Genomic DNA, 26,336 nt, shown 5'->3' with positions numbered 1-26,336 from the left:
TATACCCTCTGTGTGTTTAATATGCCAAACTACATTCACAATTTGCCCAGAATCCTAGTGGCAAACTGCATTAGTTTTCTGTCACTTCTGTAACAAATCCTAAACTCAACAGCTTAAAGTAACAGAAATGTATTCTCTCATGGTACTGGAGGCCAAAAGTCCCAAATCAGTTTTACTGCCCTGAGACTGAGGTGCTGACAGGGCTGCTCTCCCACCACCATTCACTCTCCCCTCTGCTCAAGCTCTAGGGAAGATTCCTCTCCTGGCCTCTTCCAACTTCTGGTAGCTGCCAGCATTCCTTGGCTTCTGACCACATCACTCCAATTTCTGCTTCTGTGATCACACTGCATTCTCTTCTGTCTGTGTCAAATCTTTTTTGACATCTGATAAGAACACGTGTGACTGCATGTAAAGCTCATTTAAATCATCTAGGATAGTCTCCCTATCTCAAGATATTTAGTTTATTCAGATCTGAAAGACCCTTTTCCGTACAAGGCAATATTTACAGGCTCAAGAGATCAGGATCTGATATCTTTGGGAGCCATATTCATATATATATGTCCAGAATTAAACAGATTTTCTTCCTGTCTCCAAGGTAATAGGTTTTCCTGAGGATGTCTACATTTTTGTTTGTGCCATCCCTCTGATCTCAATAACTCAGGGAAAAAATTATTTTAAAATCTTTCCTGTCATTTCCATCTCCTATTCATATCACACAAAATCCAGTAATTTCCCCTATAACAACACATGTAATGTGACTTCTGGGTCCCCCTTTCTACCATTCCTGCCTACTAACCTACTTTATTTAGTCTTTCATTGCTTCTCATGTGGACTACTGCAATAAACATTAAAGTTGTCTTTTCACTTTTATTTTCTTCACTCAATTCAGTAATACCTACTTAAAACACAGTCCTGATTATGCTCCTTCAATCCACCTTCTAAAACCTTCAATGAAATACTCCTCAATTGCACAATTATTATGCTGGTATTCAGTCTTTATAGCCCTTCTCTCTCATTCCCTTCTTTAGCTAAGATGCATTAAATCCTCAGTACACACTTGGTACTATTCTAAGGTAAAATCATTTAATTTTTACAGCAAAACTATGAATTATATGCCTTTATTACAGTGATTTATGTAAGAAATCTGTGGCACAGAGAGATTAACAATTCTTTTCAGGTTACATGCCAGTGAGTGGATGGAGCCAGGAATTTGTATACCCTCGCATTCTAATGCTAATATTTCTTGTATTTATCCAGAACCTTTGCTCTTTCTAACTTTCCTATACTTTTTCTAACTTTGCATGCCTATTTTCTCTTGTGTGAATACCCTCCACTGTGGCTAAGTTAGATTACTGATGGATCACTAAATCTCCCTCATGGCTTGTCTCCTCTACATTTTTACTAACTCAGTTTCTTTCAGTGGAAAACTGCTCAGTACATTTTGCTTATCTCAATTGTCAACTCTTGCAAGAATCCTTACTTTTATTTTCTCTTTCTTTTTTCTTTCTTTTTTTTTTTAAAGCCAAATATGACTTTTTATTTTCCTGAATTGAAGGAAAGGAAAATTCAGATATGAAGAGAGAATTGACCATTGTTTAAGGAGTCGGGGGTTATATTACAATCATACAGCTTTAATTCCAATCATCTTTCTGTCCTGGAACATTGCCATTGGGCCTAATGCCTGTCACACAGGCAGGGTATCTGTTGCCATGTGGCACTCATCCCTGGAAAAGAGGCTCCAGCATTCATTTGAATGGAAGAATGACGAAGGCCTATTTTGTGGATAAGAAATTTTTAATGAATGCAATTGTTAGAAGTATTTAGTGAATGAGTGTGATGCTTACATCTATAATAGACTTTAGCTAAATAAAAATAAATTTAGTAAGGCTATTCCTTTACCTCCTCCTAAACTATAAAATATATAATAAAGAAAAATAGATAACATCCACAGTTGTGAGGGTTTTCTGGGTTCTTGCAAAAGCTCAAGCTGTGCCAAGTGAAGTGCAACAAAGGAACACATGCCTCTTTCTTTAAATAAACTTTAATAGACATGAGAGAATTATACTCCAGCATTTTCCTTATCAACTTAATGGACCTTCACAGTGATTTAGTTATTACGATGCCATTTATAAAAATATAGCTATTTATAAAAATAATCTTTAAAAGATGTACCCAAATCAGTTATAAAGTATTATTTTTGGTTATCCATATTGAAATTTATTAAATATGTGCATAGTGGATTATTATGTTAATTTTTAAAAATAAAATAAAGACAGGAAATTTAGCAAAGGTTATGCAAAGTAAAACATAATAAAATGTATCCAGGATAAACCTAGTTCAAAAAATGTATATATTATAGAGTCTTATATGCTTATGTGGTCCTCAATGTGGACCACAAATCTGGTTATTCCTTAATAGGTAAAGCAAATGAGAAAACTCAGTCACTGACAAGAATCAAACATTCCAAAACAAAAAAGTTAAACAGCTGTTTTGGAACATGCCTTGATTCAGATTCCAGGCACTAAGACATTAGATTAATCCAAAGCTGAGGTGGTGACAGACATTTTCAATGTTATACCCGTAGTGAACACTCCTAGATGCCTCAGAGGCTTTTATTATAAAAGTTAGTGCATGTAGGCCAGTGTCATAAAGGCAAAGATCAGTTCTGTTAAAGTCCTTCCATGAAGGGCCACAATGATATGGTCCAGGCTTTAAGTTCTCTCTTGCAGAGGAGATAAGTAGACTATAGTATATGTATCTCATTAAAAGTATGTGTTCTTACCAGTAATTATTATTTCATAGGTGCAAGTTGTCAGCTTCGCTACAGAACATAATTGGGATTCTCTGGACTTTTATGATGGGGGAGACAACAATGCTCCAAGACTTGGAAGTTATTCAGGTAAATGAGAGAGCTGAGCTTAATTAAAATACATTATAATTAGGAATGTAAGATCTCTCTCTCTCTTTGAAGAGCTCCCTAGAACTCTGACTTAGTGGTTTTAATTTTGCTTTTTACAAACTATATGCAATGAACTAAATTACAAGGTTAGAAGTTTGAAAGTCTTTAAAGGTAATGAAATTGAAATTGATGTTTAAGACCTTACTGTAGTGTTACTATATTTGTGTAATTATTTATTGATGTTTTTGTGTTACTAGTATTATTTTTAGCTGAGCTATGGTTCAGGAATAGTATGTATGCCCCTCTCCCTTAAAAAAAAGGATGAGTAGTAATAGTGAAAAATTAGACAGTGCTTGGTAATTATGGTATATTCACTTAATAGAATGTTATGCAGCCATTAAAACAATTATAGAGACTATGTAACAACATGGTAAATGCTACAAGGTACTGTTGAGTGAGAATAAAGAAAATACAAAATTCTATGAAATGAATTAAATTATATAAAATTCATACTATATACATATGTACCAAGACCAGAAAGTTTTAAAATTTGTTATGGTTTTTAAAGGTAGTTTATGCATTTATCTAACAGCTTCTTATAGAATATTTAGGATAAAATGAAGTTTTAATTTTAACTGTACTTTTTACTTTAATTTTGATTATAGTGTTTAACTCTAGAAATATAAACATAGCTAAACTATAAACTTACATATTTCAGATATACTGAATTTTGAATGGTATTAAGTTTTTAATAGATTAAAAATATTTTAGGGCTTCCCTGGTGGCGCAGTGGTTGGGAGTCCGCCTGCCGGTGCGGGGGACATGGGTTCGTGCCCCGGTCTGGGAGGATCCCGCATGCCGCGGAGCGGCTGGGCCTGTGGGCCATGGCCGCTGGGCCTGAGCGTCCGGAGCCTGTGCTCCGCAACGGGAGAGGCCACAGCAGTGAGAGGCCCGTGTACAGCAAAAAAAAAAAAAAAAAAAATTTTAGATATAGATTGAGAGAGAAATTTTTCTTGGAAAAATTGTATAAATTTTTGAGTATTCATTTGTCTATAATAGACGAGGTGTAATACTTTCTGAATAATAAATACAATAATGAAGATGATGAAAGTGATAAATAATAACAGCTGTTGATTACCAAGTGCTAGCTCTGCATGAAGCTTGTCGTACATTTCCTCATTTGATCTTTTTAGCAGTCCTGGTAGGTGATTGACACTAAGAGAAATTAAGTTGCCCGAGGTCGTACAGCTAATGTTAGAATGAGACTGGGACCCAGCTGGTGTGACTCCAGAGTCAGAGCTATTAATCACTAAGATCCTCAGAGACCAAAGGCAGTCTGAGTGACCTTTCCTTTGAGTTTCTGTTTACCTCTGTCTTCAGTGATTCAGTTAGGACGCTATAGACAGAGCAAGTTCAGGGGGAAAAATAAAAGCAATCGTGTGTTCTTTAATGAGTTTGTCCTGGTTTCTCCTATAGAAGGCTCAGTGATTAAGGTTCATAGAGTTATGTAAAGTGTGAAGTAACTAGAAAATTACAAAAAAAATTGTTTGCAACACTATCAGATGTTTGTTGAACTTTATCTTGAGACCGTTGACAGTTATTTTTATGGTTGTCTTTTGAAACTGCTTGAATTGTAAAATTAAGGATCTTGAACTATTACTCAATGTCAAATAGTCAAGAAGTAATTGGTTCAAGCAGATATGTTATATTTTCAACTCAGTAATTGAATAATTAAAGTTGATTTCCTGTCGAAGTTCAGAACACGATTATATAGCATTTGCTAAAAGACAAGGCTGACACTAGTTCATAATTGGCATCGTTTTGAATGCTAACTACCAGCTTTGCTGTCAAGGTGTAAGAAACATCAAGGTACTTGACCTGGTATAGAACATAAATGTATATATTTAAATATCATAATAAAGGCCAATAAATGAATATATCTTTAAGCCCATACAAAATTTTGTTATTATACCATAAAAATCGCATGCAGACTTTAAAACTAAGTTTATTATTAGCTTGTACATGAACTATTGAAATCCACATGAAATTCAAAATATTTATTTTAGGTGACTAGTAAAATTTACTGCTTTGATTTTCACCAGCCTTCTTTTTTTGCTCGTACCTATTTTTAGGGAGCAATCTAATGTGCTCTCGAAGGTCTGTCTCCTTGGAGATAGTCAAGAACAGTAATATGAAAGACAAATATGTGAGAAATATTTTTATTTAAAAATTTTGTAAAACACTTTACTAATATATAATTTCAGTGATAACTAATTGGCTAATTAATAGTTAACTTAGTTTTATTAATAATACTTATTATGTGATCACTGAACTACTTTTTCAATTATCGTTTCAGGAACAACAATTCCCCATCTTTTGAATAGCACATCTAATAATCTATATCTAAATTTTCAATCAGACATCAGTGTTTCTGCTGCAGGATTTCACCTTGAATACACAGGTAAATATATCATGTGCTATTCAGGAAAATTAAAAACAAATTTATATTAATTTTAAATGTTACTTTTCTGAATATAGAAAGTTAATGGACTTTGCAAAAGAGAACATTTGGGCTTACTTTCTTAAGATTTTGAAGTGTTTCTTCAACTACAAAATTATATGTATAAAGTTCTGATTATTTTCATCAGAATTTACATTTTCTTTTTTTTTAAGTGTCAGTACACTTAAGATAAGATTTTACCCTCTTAACGAAAGTTTTAAGTGCACAATACAGTAGTGTTAACTATAGGCGCAGTGTTGTACAGCAGATTTCTAGAGCTTATCCATCTTGCATAACTGAAACTTTATACGCATTGAACAGCAACTCCGCATTTCTCCCTCCTCTCAGCCTCTGGAAACCAACATTCTACTTTATATTTCTATGAGTTTGACTATTCTAGATCCTTCATATAAGTGATATCATGTAGCATTTGTCCTTCTGTGTCTGGCTTATTTCATTGAGCATAATGTCCACCAAGTGCACCAATGTTGTCACATACAACAGAATTTTTTCTCCTTTTTAAGACTGAATAATATTCCACTGTATGTATATAATGTATTTTCTTTATCCATTCCTCCCTTGATGGACATTTAGGTTGTTTCCATATCTTAGCTATTGTGAATAATGCTGCAGTGAACATGGGAGTACAGATATCTCTTTGAGATTCTGATTTCTTTTGGAAATATACCCAGAAATGGGATTGCTAGATCATAAGGTAGATCTACTTTTAATTTTTTTGAGGAACCTCTATAGTGTTTTCCACAGTATCTATACCATTTTACCTTCCAAACAACATTGTATAACGGTTCTAATTTCTTCGTATTCTCACCAACACTTACCTTTTTTTTTTTGATAAACAAGAGCATTTTATAGTTATCATGGAGAGTACAAATCATAACAAAAACTCCAGTTTTGAGTATTTTTGCACCAAATGACATAACAACAACAATTCTTAAAGTAAATCAGCATGAACCATAAGAAGAAATAAACAAAAATGCATTGTGAAATTTACCAAAATTGACACTAGTAAAGACGGATATTCTAAATAGACCAATTATCATAGGACCAATGTAGACAATAATTATTAAAATACTAAAAAAACATACCTGGTCCAAAAGGCTTCACACAGAAATATTACCAAATCTTTAAAAACCAGGTAATCACAGTGCCATTTAAATTATTCCATCTACTTTTTGTGGCGTATACCATAGGTTCCAATACTTGTCTCAGTGTAAAACTATAAACCAGCCTCTTTTATGAACATGATGCAAATGTTTTAGTTTTCCAGCTTGCTGAGATTTAACTAACATATAACATTGTGTAAGTTTAAAATATGCAATATGAGTTGTTCAGAATGTAAATTGGTGCAGCCACTATGGAAAACAGTATGGAGGTTCCTCAAAAAACTAAAAATAGTGTTGCCATATGATCCAGCAGTCCCACTCCTCATATATCCAAAGAAAACTAAAATTCAAAAAGATGCATGCACCCCAATGTTATACAACACTGTAAATCAACTATACTTCAATTAAATAAACAAACAAACAAACAAATAAATAAATAAAACATATGATGTGTTGATTTGATACATGTATCTATTGCAAAATGATTACCACAACAGGGATAGTTAATACTTCCATTACTTCACATAATCACCTTTTGTTTTCTGTGATGAGAACATTTAAGATCTAGTCTCCTAGTAACTTTGAATGATTCAGTATCATTAACTATAGTCACCATACTGTACATTGGATCCCCAGAACTATTCATCTTATAACTGGAAGTTTGTACCCTTTGATTCACATCTCCCCATTTCTCCCAATCCCAGCCACTGGCAACCACCATCCTACTCATAGTTTCTAAGGGTTTGTCTTTTTAGATTTTACATGTAACTGAGATCATATGGTATTTGTTTTCTCTGAGTTATTTCACTTAGCATAATAACCTGGAGGTCATTTTTTGTTTTTGCAAATGGCAGGATTTCCTTCTTCTACATGGCTAGAGATATTTCATTGTGTATATGTACCACATCTTTTTTTTACTCATCTGTAGAAAGACACTTAGGTTGTTTTCATATCTTGGCTATTACAAATAATGCTACAATGAACATGTAGTGTAGGTATCTCTTTGAGATCCTGATTTCATTTCCTTTGAATATATACTAAGAAGTGGGATTGCTGGATATATGATAGTTCTATTTTTAATTTTTTGAAGAACCTCCATACTGTTGTCCATAGTGGCTATACCGATATTCATTTCCACGTCTATAGGTGGCTTTGGGTAGTATGGACAGTTTGACAATATTAGTTCTTCCTATTAATGAATATGGAATATTTTCCCATTTATTTGTGTATTCTACAGATTTTTTCATCAGTGTCTTATGAGTTTTATTGTACAGATATTTTACCACCTTGGTGGAATTTGTTCCTATTTTACTATATTATTCCAATGCTATTATAAATGGGATTATTTTCTTTCTTTCTTTTTTAGATATTTTATGGTTATTGCATAGTATCACAACTGATTTCTTTATATTGATTTAATGTGCTGCATTTTTATTAAATTGATTTATTCTAATATTTTTTGGTGGCATCTTTAGGATTTTTCTCTATATAAGATCATATCTTCCAAACAGACAATTTTACTTTTCTATTTGGAAGCCTTTCATTTCTTTTTCTTGCCTAATTGCTCTGACTAGGACTTCCAGTACTATGTTAAATAGGAGTCATGAGAGTGGTCACCCTTAGTCTTGTTCTTAATCATAGATGAAAAGCGTTTAACCTTTCACCATTGAGTGTGATGTTAGCTGTGGCTTTTTCATATGTGGCCTTTATTATGTCTTAGTAGGCTGTATGTTTCTTGGAATTTATCCATTTCTTCTAGGTTATCTAATTTGTTGGTGTGTAATTGTTCATAGCAGTGTCTTATGATCCATTGTATTTCTGTGGTATCAGTGTAATGCCCTCTCTTTCATTTCTGATTTTATTTGAGTTCTCTTTCTCTCTTTTTTTTAATCTATTTAAAGTATTCTAATTTTTTTTTTTTATGTTTTAAAAACCAACTCCTTGTTTCTTTGGTCTTTTCTATTGTTTTTATATTCTTCTATTTTATTTCTGCTTTCATAATTTTTTTTTCATTTTGCTAACTTTTGGTTTAGTGTATTCTTTTTCTAGTTCCTTGAGTTGTAAATTTACCTTTTTTTTTTTTTGAGATCTTTCTTTTTTTCTTAATGCAGGCATTTATTGCTATAAAATTCCCTCTCAGAATGGCTTTTGCTGCATCCCATAAGTTTGGGTATATTGCATTTCTGATTTTGTTTCTTTCAAAATATATTTTAGTTTCTTCTTTGACTCATTGGTTGTTCAGGAGTGTATTGTTTAATTTCAAATAGTTATGGATTTTCCAGTTTTCCTCCTGTTGCTGATTTCTATTTTCATGTCATTGTGGTCAAAAGAGATGTTTGATATGATTTCAATCTTAAATTTGGTAAGACTTTGTTTTTGACATAATGTATGATCTGTCATGTAGAATATTCTGTTTGAACTTGAGAAGAACTTGCAATCTGCTACTTTGGAAGGAATGCTTTGTATATGCCTCTTCGGTCTATGTGGTCTAAAGTATAGTTCAAATTCAATGTTTTCTTAATGATTTGATGTCTGGATGATCTATCTGTTGTTGAAAGTGGGGTATTGAAGTCCCCTACTATTATTATATTGTCTGTGTCTCCATTCAGAACTGTTAAAATTTGCTTAATATATTTGGTTGCTCTGATGTTCGGTTCATATATATTTATGATTGTTATATTCCCTTTTACTTCCCTTTTAAGTTTTTGATGTCACAGTTTACCTCTTCAATATTTTGTATTTATTAACAAATTATTGTAGCTATAGTTATTTTTAAAACTTTTGTCCTTTAACTTTTATTCTAGTGCTAAATGGTTAATCTACCCCCATAGTATGAGTATTCTGAATTTGAATATATACTTACCTTTACCAGTGTTTTGTACATTTTCATGTTTTCATGTTACTAATTAGTGTCCTTTCATTTCAGCTTGAAGAACTCCTTTCAGTATTTTTTGTAAGGCATGTCTAGTAGTGATGAACTCCCTCAGCTTTTGTTTGTCTGGGAACATCTTTATCTTGCCTTCCTCTGAAGTCCTCTGGTGAACTGCTTTGCTGTATAGAATGTTTTTGCTTGGCAGTTTTATTCTTTCAGCACTTTGAATATAACATCCCTCTCTGTCCATGCATGTAAGGTTTCTCCAGAGAGAGTTGGTGAAAACCTTTTGCAAGTTCCCTTGTAAGTTACAAGCTTTTTTTCTCTTACAACTTTTTTTTTTTTTTTTCTTTTTGCGGTACGCGGGCCTCTCACTGTTGTGGCCTCTCCCATTGTGGAGCACAGGCTCCGGACATGCAGGCTCAGCAGCCAGGGCTCACGGACCCAGCCGCTCCGCGGCATGTGGGATCCTCCTGGACCAGGGCACGAACCCGTGTCCCCTGCACTGGCAGGCGGACCCTCAACCACTGCGCCACCAGGGAAGCCCTCTCTTACTTCTTTTCAATTCTCTATTTGTCACTGATTTTCTACAGTTTTATTGTAATTCATATAGTAGAAGATCTCTCTAAGTTGAGTTTGTTTGGGGACCCATGACTTTTATGAACATGACTGTTGAGATCTCTCCCCAGATTTGGGAAGTTCTCAGCCACTATTTCTTTAATAAGCTTTCTATTCCCATCTTTCTCTTTTCTCCTCTGGTAGTCCACTAATTTAGAGATTCTTTTCTTTTGATAATATTTCATAGATCATTTAGGCTTTCTTCACTCTCCAATTTTTCTTCTTATTTTCTCCTCTGATTACATAAATTTCAAGCATCCTCTCTTCTTATTCACAGATTCTTCTACTTGAGCTCTCTTTTGCATTTTTTATTCATTAGGTACATTTTTCAGCTCAAGAATTTCTGTTTGATCCTTTTTTATAATTTCTATCTCTGTTAAACTTCTCATTTTGATCATGTATTGTTTTCCTGGTTTTGTTCAATGAATTTTTGTGTTTTCTTGTAGCTCCTTCAGCTTCCTAAAAATTTTGAATTTCTTTCTGGGTAAATTACAGATCTCCATGTCTTTGGGGTTGGTTACTCTCCTGACTGACTTCAGGAGAGAAGTACCTTTCCTCACACCTGCTAGGGATTCTGAAGGTTCTTTATACTTTCTATGGATATGCATGCTCCACACTTCTTGCTCCCTCTCGTGGCAGAATTCTTAAGCTTGTATGACTTCTCTCAATCCTGTAGAGCCAAGACATGTGCTTACAACCTCCCTTTTGCTTTCCCAAGGGTAGTGATAAATGCTCAAGTTTGTAGTCTTTTCCAGATCCACAGAATCAGGCCAGATTTCTGTGAATGCTCACTAGCCATCTGCATAAGCTTGTCCATGGTCTAGCTAGAGGGATCCATAGGCAAGGTGTCCCCACTGGCTCATGGGTGTGCCTCGTGATGGAGTCCCTGAATTGTTTAATAAGATCCATATCCCCTTGATATGTCCCTTTTTGAGCCCTGGCTTCTCTTTTCCAGTTATTCACAGTGCATGTCATAACTCAGTACTCAGGCTGAGGTGAGAGAAAAATGAGCCTCTTTCCTATTTGGTAGCATCCCGCACAGCTGGGGAAATCAGGCACACACTCACAGACTCTTACTTCCCCCACAGGAGAAGTCATGGGTCAAAAATGGGGTCTCTTGACACCAAACCCTGTTCCCTTGGGGGAAGGGTGGAGCAGGTAAAGTCAAGCTGTTCCTCCTACTCTGTGCAGTGTGTCCAATCTTGAATTTTTGCTCTAATGATGTGCTGGAACTTCTCTGCTGGACTCCTTTACTTCCACAAGAGTCTCTCCTTCATGGGTGATTGTGTAGTTCAGTGTTCTTCAGAGGCTCCCAGACCATAGCTTGAAAGGGGATGGAGCTAGCTCAAGGAGAACTTTAGGGTCCACAGCCAGGACCAAGGTCTGTAAGCCTATTGCCTGACAAACGGGTAGGTGAGACTCCTCCTGGGTCTCTTGGCATATGGTATTGGTGAGAGAACCAAAAGCAAATGGGGTGTTGCTAAATTATCAGGGCTTTGGAATTATTTCTGAGTTAGCCACCTGGGTCTGACTCAAATGACTCTTTTCAAAATGGCTCTCCTTGTTCTTGCACTGCATTGGGGTTTCCTAATCTCCTACCTGTATTCCCACGTATCCCACAGGCACTCTTGTCCATGGATGATTGCCATATTGTTGTTGCTGAGGGAAAAACGTGAATGTGAATGAGAAACATATTAGGCCATTTTGCTGACATCACTCCTCTTTTTTTTTTTTTTTTGACAACAGCTATCCTAATTAGGTGTGAGATTATATCTCATTGTGGTTTTGAGTTGCATTTCCCTAAAGATTAGATATGTTGAGAATCTTTTCCTACTCCTGTTAGACATTTGTATGTCATCTTTGGAGAAATGTCTATTCAAGTCCTTTGCCCATTTCATACCATTTTTAATTGAATTTTTTTATCAAGTTGTAGGAGTTCATTATGTATTTTAGATATTAACACTGTATTATATATGCAGTTTGAAAATATTTTCTCCCATTCTTTAGGTGACTTTTTAACTCTGCTGATTGTTTGCTATGCAGCAACATTTTAGTTTGATGTAGTCCACTTTTTAATTTTGGCTTTTGTTGCCCTGTGCTTTAATGTCATATCCAAGAAATCATTGCCAGGACCAATAGCATGATGGCTTTTTCCTGTTTTCTTCTAGGAATTTTACATTTTCAGTTCTCATTTTTAAGTTTTTATTTCATTTTGAATTAATTTTATGTATGATGTAAGATAAGTTTCTAATTTCATTATTTTTCTTATGTATATCCAGTTTTCCCAGCATCATTTGTTGAAGAGATTATCCTTTCCCCATTGTATATTTTGGCACCCTTGTCAAAGATAAGTAAACTGTGTGGGGGTTTATTTTTGGACTCACTCCTCTGTTCCATTCATCTATATGTCTATTTTTATGCCAGCACCATACTGTTTTAATTATTGTAGCTTTTGTTGCTGTATTTTGATATCATGAAGTGTGATATCACTTTGTTCATCTTTTTCAACATTGTTTTGGCTATTTTGGATCTTTTGAGGTTCCTTATGAATTTTAGTTTTATCTATTTCAGTAAAAGACACCATTGAGATTTTGATAGAAATTGCATTGAATCTGTAGCTCATATTTAAACCATATTAAGCCTTCTAGTTCATGAACACAGACTATCTTTCCACTTATTTGTATCTTTTAACATTTCTTTCATGAATAGTCTGTAGTTTTCAGAGTAAGAGCCTTTCACCTCCTTGGCTAAGTGTTTTCGTAAGTATTTTATTCTTTCTGGTGCTACCGTAAACAGGAACATTTTATTTATTTATTTATTATAAATTTATTTGTTTATTTATTTATTTTTGGCTGGGTTGGATCTTCATTGCTGCACAGGGGTTTTCTCTAGTTGTGGCAACTGGGGGCTACTGTTCATTGCAGTGCATGGGCTTCTCATTGCAGTGGCTTCTCTTGTTGTGGAGCACAGGCTCTAGGTGCACGGGCTTCAGTAGTTGTGGCATGCAGGTGCATTAGTTGTGGCTCGCGGGCTCTAGAGTGAAGTCTCAGTAGTTGTGGTGCACGGGCTTAGTTGCTGTGCGGCATGTAGGATCTTCCGGGACCAGGGATCAAACCAGTTGCCCCTGCCATTGGCCGGTGGATTCTTAGCCATTGCCCCACCAGGTAAGTCCCAGGGAACATTTTAAAATTTTCCTTTTAGAATAGTTTAATGTTAGTGTCAGTGTATCAATTATGACTAATTTCTGTGTGTTGATTTTGTATCCAGAAACAACATAATTCATTTATTAGTACTAACAATATTCCTTTGAAGTTAGCGTTTTCTACATATAAGATCATTTCATCTTCAAACAGCTACCTTTAATTTTTACTTCTGATTTGGAGGCTTTTTATGGCTTTTTGTCACCTAATTTCTTTGTATATGATTTCAGTATTATGTTAGTAGAAGTGTTAAGAGTCGGCATCCTTACCTTGCTCCTGATCTTAGATGAAAAGCTTTCAGTTTTTTACTGTTGAATGTGATGATAGTTGTGGGCTTTTCATATATGGCCTGTATTATTTTGAGGTACATTCTGTATGTAATTTGTTGAGAGTTTTTATTATGAAAGAATTTTGTATTTTGTCAAATTCTTTTTTCTGCATCTATTGAGATGGTCATATGTTTTCATCCTTCATTCTGCTAATTGGTGTGTCATGTTTACTGATTGAATCTTCTTTGTATCCCAGGAATAAATTCCACTTGGTCATGGTGTATGGTCCTTTTGATGTGCTGTTTAATTTGGTTTGCTAGTATTTTGCTGTGGATCTTTACATTTATATTCATCAGGCATATTGTCCTACAGTTTTCTTGTAGTGCCTTTGGCTATGGTATCAGGGTAATGCTGGACTCATAAAATGAATTTGTGACTGTTCCCTCTTCAGTGTTTTGGAAAAGTTTGAGTAGAATCAGTGTTAATTCTTTAAATGTTTGGTAGAATTCACCCATGAAATCATCTGGTCCTGGGCTTTTCTTTGTTGGGAGGTTTTTGATTATTGAGTCAATATCCTTATTCATTAGTGGTCTATTCAGACTTTCTATTTATTCATGAATTAGTTGTGGTAGGTTATATGATTTTATAAGTTTACCCATTTTTTTTAGGTTATCCAATTTGTTGGTGTCCAATTGTTCATAGTAGTCTCTTACGATCTTTGAATTTCTGTGGTATCAATTGTAGTGACTCCTGTTTCATTACAAGTATTTTCAAATTGTGAAAAAAAGAACTGGATCCTGAAGAAATTTTAAAACTGAAGTTGGAGTAAGTGGCTTTTCTTGTTGGCATAGAAAATATATATTTGTCTCCCAACTTCCTAGAAAACTTTCAAACACAAAAAAAGGCATACATACTCTAATTAAATACATATATGAGACAGTGCATTTTTTGCTACATAAAATTATCACAAGTGTAATTGGGTGATTATTTTGGAAATTTGGGGTTTATTTACTGTTTCCCTAGAATGTAAGCTCCAGGAAGACAGGATTGGCCATTAGTACAGGACCATGTCCACTTAGGATATCCTTTTGTCTCTTGCACTGAGACCAGTCCTTGAATCTTATAATGCATTCACAACACATATGCTGGCTGAGTAAGGAATAAGTGACACAACACCTAGAAGCAAAAGATAACAGATATGTAATGTTGATATATATCATTGACATCAGTATACCTACACCTATGCTAATGTTCATAGAGGAATGTAGCACGTTGGTCTGTACACATTTTATAATTCTGTTGGTGTTTGCTTTCTGAAGGTATCCCATTGAGTACTATCTCCTCAATATCACTTTGTCCAGGCCACTCAATCCATCATTGTAACATCATTACTTACACAGGAAGATCTGATAGAAAAGAAATGCCCTGTGGAAACGAAAAGAGGCTATGACAACGATGGGCATGTACTAAATAAATAGTAATTAATTGATTTTTGACAATTATTTTTGTTTTATGTTGAGGTTCGTTTTCCAGCTATTGCTAACCTCAGATACAGTAAATGTATCATTGTGGTGTAAATAAGTGACAAATAAGTACAAAAAGTTTCATTCATTCATTTTTCATTCAACCAATAAATATTTTTGAATGCCTACTATATAATAGGCACAATGCTCAATATGGGAAGTGCAAAGATAAATATGTCACAGTATCATTTTTGAGGAGATCACAGTCTAGTAGAAGAGACAGAGATAAGCAATAATACAGTGCTATGAATACAAGAATAGAGATATTTATGGTAGAGTGCATGAAAGCAATAAGAAATCAGCTCCATTTAAGAAGTTCAGGATATACTTCAAATAGGAGGTAACACTTTGGTTGAATCTTAACAAATAACCAGGAGTTTTACAGTTAAACAAGAAAGAGTAGATATTTTTAGCATGCAAACTTCAGGTTTAGACAGAGCTGTGATACATGGCTTGTTACAAGGATTGCAACTAGTTCAGTAGGCTGGTGCCTAAGGTTTGTGACAGCACCAGGAACTGTGGCTGCTTATATAGTCAGGACTACTCCTGAAAGGTATGGAATGCCATAATCAGAAATTTGACATCATATAGGTGATGCAGTTCAAAAGCAGCATATGTTTTGATAGTTATTCATGATATAAACTATAAAATTATCATAATAGCAAAGAAATTAAAGAAACTTTGTTAGTCTATTTATACAACTTTAAAATTTCTAAAATAAAATATTTTGTTGAATGCCAAAAAGGTCCTTTATTTGTATAAGGTAAACAGTATAGGGACATTACAGTTTAATGGAATTATTTATCCAGTTATCTATAATATTTTTCAAACTGTTCTTTTGGTTAGAACCTCATATTTATATCAATAAATGAAGGAAATTAAGCCACATCTTAACAAATAATAGGTGTTAATAATACATAGTAGCTTGCCTCTTAGAACAAAGGATTGAGAATTTGCTACTCTTAAGGAAAAACAGTGACTAGTGGATTTAAATCTCTCAATTTTAGGTCTTAGAAGCTAACATCTTTGATAGAGTAGGCAAAATATACTAGAAATATACAATTTAAGCATATTTAATTATGATATTTAATTTTAAAAGTAAATTTGAGTACCTAACCATGTCAAGGAAAGTCTGATTAGAACTGTAGAGGGATTGGAAGATGAATGAGATAAATCTCTGTCCTAATCAAGTGTAAACTTTATTCCGTGAAATGTGTTTTTTCCCTATATTTGTGATTATTGTCCAACTATGTTACAACTAGATATTTCTGTAAAATGAGCAATCAGGGAATGCAAATATTTTCTATATTAGTTATCTGAATACTACTCAAAAATGTGGGAAAGAACTTACCATTGGTAATGAATGAGCATAAGAACAAATGGTGTATCAATGTATCTTATGAGCAGTTCCTTTAAATAATAAGACTACCAACTCTCCTAATGATCTAGAGGCTACTCATAGGGACTGGCATTTAATTTGTTAGGAATGAATTCACATAATCTAAAGTAAATGTTCACAAAATGATGCTTTAGTTTCAAACTGGTCCCTGGATACTTCTTAAGAATTATTAGATATCTGGATTCTCTACCCAAGAGAAAAACAAGCAAAAAACTAGACACTGTATTTAGGCCATCTAAGGACAGTACTAACTATATTTTTCAAAAACCACAAAGTGGAATCCTATTAGAAGATAATAAGATGATCACCACTTTTTAAACATTGTGTTGAGAGGCCTTAACAAAGCCATAAAAACATTTGCTGAGGGCCTCCCTGGTGGCGCAGTGGTTGGGAGTCCGCCTGCCGATGCAGGGGATACGGGTTCGTGCCCTGGTCTGGGAGGATCCCATGTGCCGCGGAGCGGCTGGGCCCGTGAGCCGTGGCCGCTGAGCCTGCGTGTCCGGGGCCTGTGCTCCGCAGCGGGAGAGGCTGCAGCAGTGAGAGGCCCGCATACCGCAAAAAAAAAAAAAAAAAAAACATTTGCTGAATGCTAACTTTTTAAAAAACTGAAGTACAGTTGATCTGCAATATTGTGTTAGTTTCAGATGTACAACAAAGTTATTCAGTTTTACCTATATATATATTTATTTCAGATTCTTTTCCACTATAGGTTGTTACAAGATATTGAATATAGTTCCCTGTGCTATATAGTAAATCCTTGTTGTTTATATATTTTATGTATAGGAGTGTGTATCTGTTAATCCCATACTCCTAATTTGTCCCTCCTACAACTCATTTCCCCTTTGGTAACCATAAGTTTGTTTTCTATGTCTGTGAGTCTGTTTCTGTTTTGTAAATAAGATCATTTGTATTATTTTTTTAAATCTACATACAAGTGATATCATATGATAATTGTCTTTGTCTGTCTTCACTCAGTATGATAATCTCTAGGTCCATCCATGTTGCTGCAAATGGCAATCTTTTGTTCTTTTTTATGGCTGAGTAGTATTCCATTGTATATAAGACTTTTTTTTTTTTTTTTTTTGGCGGTACACGGGCCTCTCACCGTTGTGACCTCTCCCGTCACGGAGCAGAGGCTCCGGACGTGCAGGCCCAGTGGCCGTGGCTCATGGGCTCAGCCGCTCCACAGCATGGGGGATCCTCCCAGACTGGGGCATGAACCCATGTCCCCTGCATCGGCAGGCGGACTCCCAACCACTGCGCCACCAGGGAAGCCCTATAAGACATTTTTATCCATTCATCTGTCAGTGGACATTTCAGTTGCTTCGATATCTTGGCTATTGTAAATAGTGCTGCTATGAACATTGGGGTACATGTATCTTTTAGAATTAGAGTTTTTGTCTTTTCCAGATATATGCCCAGGAATGGGATTGCTGGATCATATGGTAGCTCTGTTTTTATTTTTTTAAGGAACTTCCGTACTGTTCTCTATAGTGGCTGCACCAATTTACATACCCACCAACAGTGTAAGAGGGTTCCCTTTTCTCCATACCCTCTCCAGAATTTATTATTTGTAGACTTTTTGATGATGGCCATTTTGACCATTGTGAGGTGATACTTCATTATAGTTTTGATTTGCATTTCTCTAATAATTAGCAATGTTGAGCATCTTTTCATATGTCTGTTGGCCATCTGTATGAATTGTTTGGAATGTCTATTTAGGTCTTGAGTCAATTTTTTAATTGGTTTTTTTTGTTTTTTCAAGGTTTTTTTTGATATTGAGTTACATGAGCTATTTGTATATTTTGGAAATTAATCCCTTGTTAGTAGCATTGTTTGCAAATATTTTTTCCCATTCCATAGGTTGTCTTTTCTTTTTTTTTTGGTTTTCTTTTGAATTTTATTTTATTTATTTTTTTATACAGCAGTTTCTTATTAGTCATCAATTTTATCCACATCAGGGTATACATGTATATCCCAATGGCCCAATTCATCACACCACCACCACCAACCCCTGACACTTTCCCCCCTGGGTGTCCATACATTTGTTCTCTACATCTGTGTCTCAATTTCTGCCCTGCAAACCAGTTCATCTGTACCATTTTTCTAGGTTCCACACATATGCATTAATATACGATGTTTGTTTTTATCTTTCTGACTTACTTCACTCTGTATGATAGTCTCTAGATCCATCCATGTCTCAACAAATGACCCAATTTTGTTCCTTTTTATGGCTGAGTAATATTCCATTATATATTTATATATATTTATTATTTATATAATATATATATTATATAATATATATATATATATATATATATATATATATACCACATCTTTTTTATCCATTCATCTGTCAGTGGGCATTTAGGTTGCTTCCATGACCTGGCTATTGTAAATAGTGCTGCAATGAACACTGGGGTGCATGTGTCTTTTTCAATAATGGTTTTCTCTGGGTATATGCCCAGTAGTGGGATTGCTGGATCATATGGTAATTCTATTTTTAGTTTTTTAAGGAACCTCCATACTGTTCTCCATAGTGGCTGTATCAATTTACATTCCCATCAACAGTGCAAGAGGGTTCCCTTTTCTCCACACCCTCTCCAGCATTTGTTGTTTGTAGATTTTCTGATGATGCCCATTCTATCCATAGGTTGTCTTTTCATTTTGTTTATGGTTTCCTTGGCTGTACAAAAGCTTATAAGTTTGATTGAGTCCCATTTGTTTATATTTGCTTTTATTTCTTTTGCCTTGGGAATATGATCAAAGAAAATATTGCTACGATTTATGTCAGAAGATGTTTTGCCTATGTTCTCTTCTAGGAGTTTTATGGTGTCACATCTTATATTAAGATCTTTAAACAATTTTGAGTTTATTTTTGTATATGGTGTGAGGGAGTGTTCTAAATTCATTTATTTACATGAGGCTGTCCAGCTTTCCCAACACCACTTGCTGAAGAGACTGCCTTTTCTCCATTGTATATCCTTGTCTCCTTTTTTGAAGATTATTTGACCACAGGTGTGTGTGTTTATTTCTGGGCTCTGTATTCTATTCCATTGATCTATATGTCTGTTTTTGCACCAACACAGTGCCATTTTGATTACTTTAGTTTTGTAATATCATTTGAAGTCTCGGAGGAGTTTGGTTTTTTTCCTCAGGATTGCTTTGGTAATTCAGGGTCTTTTGTGGTTCCACATAAATTTTAAGATTATTTGTTCTGGTTCTGTGAAAAAGGTCATGGGTAATTTGATATGGATCACATTAAATCTGTAGATTGCTTTTGGTAGTATGGCCCTTCTAACAATACTCATTCTTCCAGTCCAAGTGAATGCTCTCTTTTAATAGGTACAAAATTCTAAAATAATCCCTGGATTAAGGTAAATATAATAAAAATACCAGTACTACAAAGAGCTTATAAAAGTATATTAAAACATTAATTTTTATCAAATTATAACTTAACAGAAGAAGTTAAAATATTCTCCAGGTAGAAAAGAACTTTCTTTTTGGAGAAATTAAATAAATGCCTCACTAAATAGTTACATGTGGTAATATTGTCTGAAAAATATACTCCAGTTTTGTGTGTTGTTTTTAAACAATGTCAGTGAACCTGAATTAAAATGGGAACTATAAATAGAGAAATGAAGAAATGTAGAGAATTACATGAGAAAAAGAAAGTTAGAAAGTATGGGGAAAAAGAGCCCAATAGGAGAGAAGAACAGATTAAGAGAGGAGAGGAAAAAGAGGTAGATTTAGTGGACAGTAGAGAAATTGGTGCCGAAGAATGCCTACTGTTACTTTAATTAATTAAGCAGATTTTGGAATATTCTAAATGTTTTCAAATCTATTGTCTAATCAATAAGGGCATTAACATAGTATTTGCAAAATATTGAGTAAGTACAAGAGAATGGGGAAAGGTTGAACAAGGAAATTTAAATAGAACTTTACAGAATTAAAATGACTAATAACCACTGCTCTAGTCTTTAAAGACAAATATATAAAACTAGCTATGGCATGCACTTTCAGCTGCTTTGTCAATAACATGTTGAAAAGCAGTTTCAATGGATTTGGTGGATCAAATGCTGGGTAGAACAGCTGTGGTTTTGGTACAGTGTCCAGCAGGGTAATCTCAAAGTCTGTCTGTTCACTCGGTGCAAATTGAGTGTCTTATTTCCAGAAACTTGAGAGATTATACCCAAACACAATGACTTTTTTGCAAATAATCTGACTTATTTGAGGAAAGGGCACCTTAATTTCTGTTTCAAAATGGTAATATCCACTTAGTGGAAGAATATTTTGTGGTAATGCAAGAGTCTGTCCACTTGTGGAGACAGATTGTATTAACTAGACATAAAATTTTTGAAGAACATCCTTATGTATTCAGAAGCCTCCCAAATCAGTGGTTGAGATGTAAGAACACAATATCTTCTGTAAGAAAAAAAAAACTATATTTTTTAAATGAGTATAAACAAGGACTTTAAGAAAAATAATTTTTAATTTGTTTCAATATTTAGAAAAAGCAAAATTCTTAAGCAGTTGGGTACTGGGAAAAATAACTGTGTGTGTGTGTGTGTGTGTGTGTGTGTGTGTATTATAAACAAGGTAGTTATATTAGCTTTCTCCATTGGGAAGACACCTATTTCACTAAACATCTTTGGTATTTCATTTCTGACAACCCATGATATAACAGTTCTGCCCACAGGGTAACATAAGGAAGTAATCACATTGGGGAAATAACAGTCTCATAATCACACTATGATTACCAGCAACAGATGCAAAAGACATTAAGATTTGCTGTAAAAATGACAGATTTCATGTTTTTTTTTTCCTTTTAACAAGAAAGTGGACTCTTTCTGAATTCCTAAAGGAATATTTTAAGTAATAAATGTTTCAGGAAACATGGCAGATGTTCTTCTGTTTTGCGAAAAGGAAATTTGGCTGAGATTCCTTCTAGCAAGTGAATATTTTCTCTGTCTGATTTTCCTACCCACTCATGAGGTTTTCAGAAAAAAACCAAGCTAGATTATTTGATGGCACATACTAGACAGATTGGCCTTGCTTTGTATTTTCTTAAAAGGGAAATGTTGACAAATGGCTGATGTTTATCATATGGTGCAATTTTTCTCCTTTAACTTGAGATCATTGTTCTCCTATTATCCACTGAAGAAAGGCAACAATTTCCTCCCATAATTTTCCATCTCCTTATTGCCTCCAAAATATAAGCACAAACCTACTTGTTTATTAAATTTTTGCTGACTCCCTACTAAATGTTAGGTATACTTTCTAGGTGTTAGTGCTGCATATTTGCATAAGACCCAGCCCTAAAAAAAAAAAGCTTCAGACTAACTGAGAGTAAGAACATGCAAGTAGCAATAATTGCAAAATTACAGTGTAAACACAGTAACTATAGTTTAGATAAATTGGTACTTCTCAGATAATTGTGCACTATAGTTATCTTGAAATCTTGTTAAAAATCCAGATGATGAGACTCCACCCTAACAGATTGTCAGTCTTTATGTGATTCAGACAAGCATTTGCACTTTTCATCAACCTTCCAAGATTACTCTCACAATGGCCAAGGTATGAGGACATCTTGTATAATGTAGGTGATGACACAGAGAAGGTAGTGATCAAAACTGTTAGGGGTTCCTGGTGGTGGAGTCAGGGAAGACTTCACAAAAGGACAAATCTAAGTTCTTTTGGCAGACAAGAATTAAAGTATATATATGGAGATAGCTTGTTACTTTGAAGGGACCTCCTAGGATGTAGGTGGACATAAGATACTTTATCCTGGAATCAGACTTAAGTTTCTGTCTTGGAACTGTCATTTGATAGCCATGTGACATTAGGTGATTTGTAAGGTTCCCTAAGAACTCAATTTCCTCATGTATAATATGTGATAATAATAGCATATAACTTGAAAGATTGTGTCAGAGTTAAATGAGATCATCCATGTAAAGTGTTTATCATAGGGCCAGGTACATAGTAAACCCTCAAGAAACATCATCCTTTCCTGATAATGAGATGAACCCACATGACTGGTTGTATTTGTCATTGTATTTTAAGTGCCAGAAGATTAAGGAGATGACAGGTTTATTTTGTAGAAAGAGGAGATTCTTTGAAGGGTCTCAATTTGAGGAGTAACATGGTCAGTTTTGAATTTTCAAAGGCACTTTTATTTTGGAAAGTGGGGAATGCATTGCAGGAAGAGAATATGACCAAGGAAAGGAGTAGCAGTGGTTCAAATGAGAAACTGAAGATGGTTATTGTGGTTGTGTAAATGAAATGTTAAAAGATGCAGGAGATGGTAAGGTAAAATTGAAAGATTTATGGCCAGTTAGATGTTGGAGATGAGAGAGAGAGAAGTGTAGAGGATGGTTCTTAGGTTTCTGGTGTTTTGTTTTGGTTTTTACTTTAGATATCACTTTGTATATGATCACAGTTTTGCTTTATTCCTTTGGAGAGCTGGCCTTTTAATTTTTTAGACTTTTTCTTTGATTTTTAGATCTTAGATATTAAATTAAATAAATTAAAATCAACATAACACTTTTATTTATCTATAATATTAGATCTCACACCTTGCAGTAGGATCTAGGAACCAAAAGTACTTCCCAATTTAACCAATGATAATGCCAGTATAGGTATAAGCTTTCAAGAATGAAACTTATATGGAAGGTGCATTTGGTGCTACTTGCAATGTAAGAAAAAATGGTAAATGGATACTACATTTTACATATATATATATATATAAAATCATCCAGTAATCATCCAATAACCTGTATATTTTATGGTCAGCTTATTAGCCTTCTTAATTTTATCCACAAATTCATTTTGCCATGTAACGTAGCATGCTTGCCAGTGTAACATCATGGGAGCCAAAATCCTTTCTTACCACACTAGGACACTAAGTACAGGCCTAGTCAGTAGACTAAGGATGTTCTATAGGAATTTTGAAGAGAATTCATTGCGATTCACGAAGAGAAGTTCAGTTTGGGTAAAGCCTTTTTTTCTGGCAGTAAAACGTGTTAAATGGTAGTATCAGTTATTGAAAGATTATGTAATCCCTTCTAGGAACTTCTGAATTTAGGATTAGACACCTGTCTTCCAAGATGGCTTTTTTTTTTTTTTACATCTTTATTGGAGTATAATTGCTTTACAATGGTGTGTTAGTTTCTGCTTTATAACAAAGTGAATCAGCTATACATATACATAAGACAAATACCAAGATAGCTTTGAAAGCTGTTTTCCTAAAGATTGGAAATGGGTTGAATGCCCTGTAAAACTTGTTTATTTACCAGTTAGGCTTTTAGAAGTTAATCAAACTATGATAATCAATTTAAAAAACTGATTTTTTTTCTTTTAAACTATAAATTCAGTGTTCTCTTAATACTCACATATCCCAGATAGATACTTCAGAGGACATATACTGTAGTGGACAAAAATGATTTAGAATCCCATTTTTATATCTATTTGAATCTTTAACTTCCATAGATAGAAGAACATTTGAAATTGAGTAATAAAATTCTAGAAAATAGAGATTAATATTTCTACCTTTTAGTCTCCACATACTTTTTAAAAAATCTTTTCCAGTTTTATTGAGAAATAATTTACATACATCATTGTTTAAGTTTAAGGTGTACGAAATGGTGGTTTGATTTACATATATTGTGAAATGATTACTACAACAGGTTTAGATTACTACAACAGGTTTATCTGTCATCTCATATAGATACAAAAAAAGAAAGGAAAAAATTTCTCCTTGTGATGAGAACTCTTAAGATCTACTCTCTTAACTTTTCTGTATATTATACAGCAGTGTTAACTGTAGCCATCATGTCGCACATTGCAACCCTAGTACATTACACTTATTTATCTTATAACTGGAAGTTTGTACCTTTTGACCACCTTCATGAATATGTTTTTTAACATTTATGGTCATACTGCTCAAACTATGCTCTCTTAGAGGTTGTAGTTGTTCCACAAATCAGAGCATTTTTTCTAAGTTACGGACACACAAAGTGAGGTAATAAATATAAATTTGGAAATTTACTCCAATTACATGTTTCTGAAACTTTGATGAATTCTATTAATTTTATGCTAACAAATTATCTGATCTATAATGAAGTAGCCAATATTAATGAAAAGATTAAGAAAAAAAGTCAATCTTGCTTTCTGTTAATAACAAAAGGGATTGAACGTTGAAGAGAAAGAAGGCAGAAAGAAGAAGATATGTTTGCCTAGCAACCTTAGGAGACACAACTACAGCTAAGGCAAACATACCAGAGTTTCAGAGGTTAGAGAATACAGTTTTCCCTGCTTAATCAAGATAAGCTGAAACACTTGTTAAGAGAGTCTGATTTACATTTTCTGATATGGGCTATCATAATTTGACATGAAGCTACATCATTCTTTGTGGTGGGAATGTGTACTGGTTTAGTAGTCATGTGAATAGATGTAGCTGCTCTGAGTTAATATATTTTTTCCAACATTTTTCTTGTGTAAAGTTATCACATTTTTTCTGTTTCCTGATCCACAAGAGCATTGAGAGATGGGAATCTATTCTTCAATTTGTGTGTGTGTGTTTTAGACATATATGATTCTGGTTATAATTGCATGTCTTGCACAAATGTATTTGTTGCTAGGGAAAATGTCCCTAGTGCAAGAAAGGCCATTAATTATATCAGTTGTTAACAGGTTTCCACAAAGAGAACTTGTAGCTTCTAGTTGCTTTGCCACTTGAATTCTGGTCCAGCCTCATCATTAACAATCTTGAAATGACTATTTGATTGTAATATCCATATGTAATTTCCCTCACATTTCCTAATATTTGTAGAGGCACACATATAAATTTCATTACTGGAGAATCCTAGAGGGGTAATGAACATCAATAAATCAATGAGCAGTTTTTGGTTTTGAACTTATAAAGTGTCCATATTTTAAAAGGAGAAACTTCATGCAGTAATGGTGTTACAAATTTAGGGATGCTCAAAGATCTCAGGATGTGGTCTCTGAGGAAGACAAAGGTAATGTTACCTTAATGAATAGATTTTTCTCTCTTCCCACACCTGAGAGTGCTCATGATACCTGCCACTAGTAATTTCGCTCTCAATCTTGTGAAAACTCAGGTGGTCTGAAAACATCTCTTCATCTTGTGCAATAGTTAGAGGGCTAGTCTGAATACCCAAATCATAAAAATAGTCATAAAATATTAAATGCTCAGAAATGTATCCATTTAACTGTAGCTTATAAATTACAAAAGATTTCAATTCAGCACAGTAGTTATTTTACTGCTCTCCTTCCTTGAGCAACATGCTTAAGACAATGCATTAGGTCTTAATGAGTTTATTTTTATCATCACTAAAAATGTTTTCCTCCTTTGGAATAATTACATAATTGATTATTTGTGAAAAATAGTGATTGTAAGATTTATATTTTTACCTAAACTAATTTTCTTGTTCTAATTTATGCATATCATCTCATAAAATATTAATTATAGAAACACATCCTTCCCAAATTAAATTATTAATATTTGTCATTTCTAATCTAAATTGCCATTAACTTAGAATATATTACATGAAAATAAGTGTAATTGATCTTTATAAACACATTTAATTCCTTAATCATATAGAGCCATTCTAGTTTTAGCATAGTTTGCTCTTTTCTTTTAACCAAATTTATTTCATGTTCATGTCAACTTTTCATGTCTTTGTGCTGTTAACTTAGAGATGTCTCAGCCTAAGTTTCTGAATTCGGAAAGCATTGTGCTTTTGTATTCCTAAAGTTTCTCTGGTTATATCTTGAGGCAATAACACTGCTCTTGGTCTCCTGGATTTTCTCATAGAAAAGCCAATATGTTTAGCTGTATATAGAAACTTTTCATTGTGAATTAATTCTGAAACTGAAGGTACTTAAGTTTTGGGCCCTCTATAGAAATC

General features: G+C 34.1%; 1 protein-coding gene across 3 annotated transcripts in view; it reads left to right on the top strand.

Annotated features, from left to right (window-relative positions):
* Nucleotides 1-26,336, top strand: part of CSMD3 (CUB and Sushi multiple domains 3) — a gene marked incomplete at both ends in the record, with an annotated part of 1,095,706 nt that overhangs the window by 945,766 nt on the left and 123,604 nt on the right. For all 3 annotated transcript variants that reach the window (XM_081258479.1, XM_081258478.1, XM_081258477.1), the window contains 2 exons: nt 2,803-2,899; nt 5,256-5,360. In XM_081258479.1, the coding sequence (XP_081114605.1) occupies nt 2,803-2,899; nt 5,256-5,360 (202 nt within the window). The remainder of the gene's footprint in view (nt 1-2,802; nt 2,900-5,255; nt 5,361-26,336) is intronic.

The sequence above is a fragment of the Mesoplodon bidens genome (assembly GCF_964165515.1).
Source record: "Mesoplodon bidens genome assembly, chromosome: 16".
Lineage (NCBI taxonomy): Eukaryota > Metazoa > Chordata > Mammalia > Artiodactyla > Ziphiidae > Mesoplodon > Mesoplodon bidens.
Note: the sequence above shows the minus strand (reverse complement) of the source record. Positions and strands in the feature narration are given on the sequence as shown.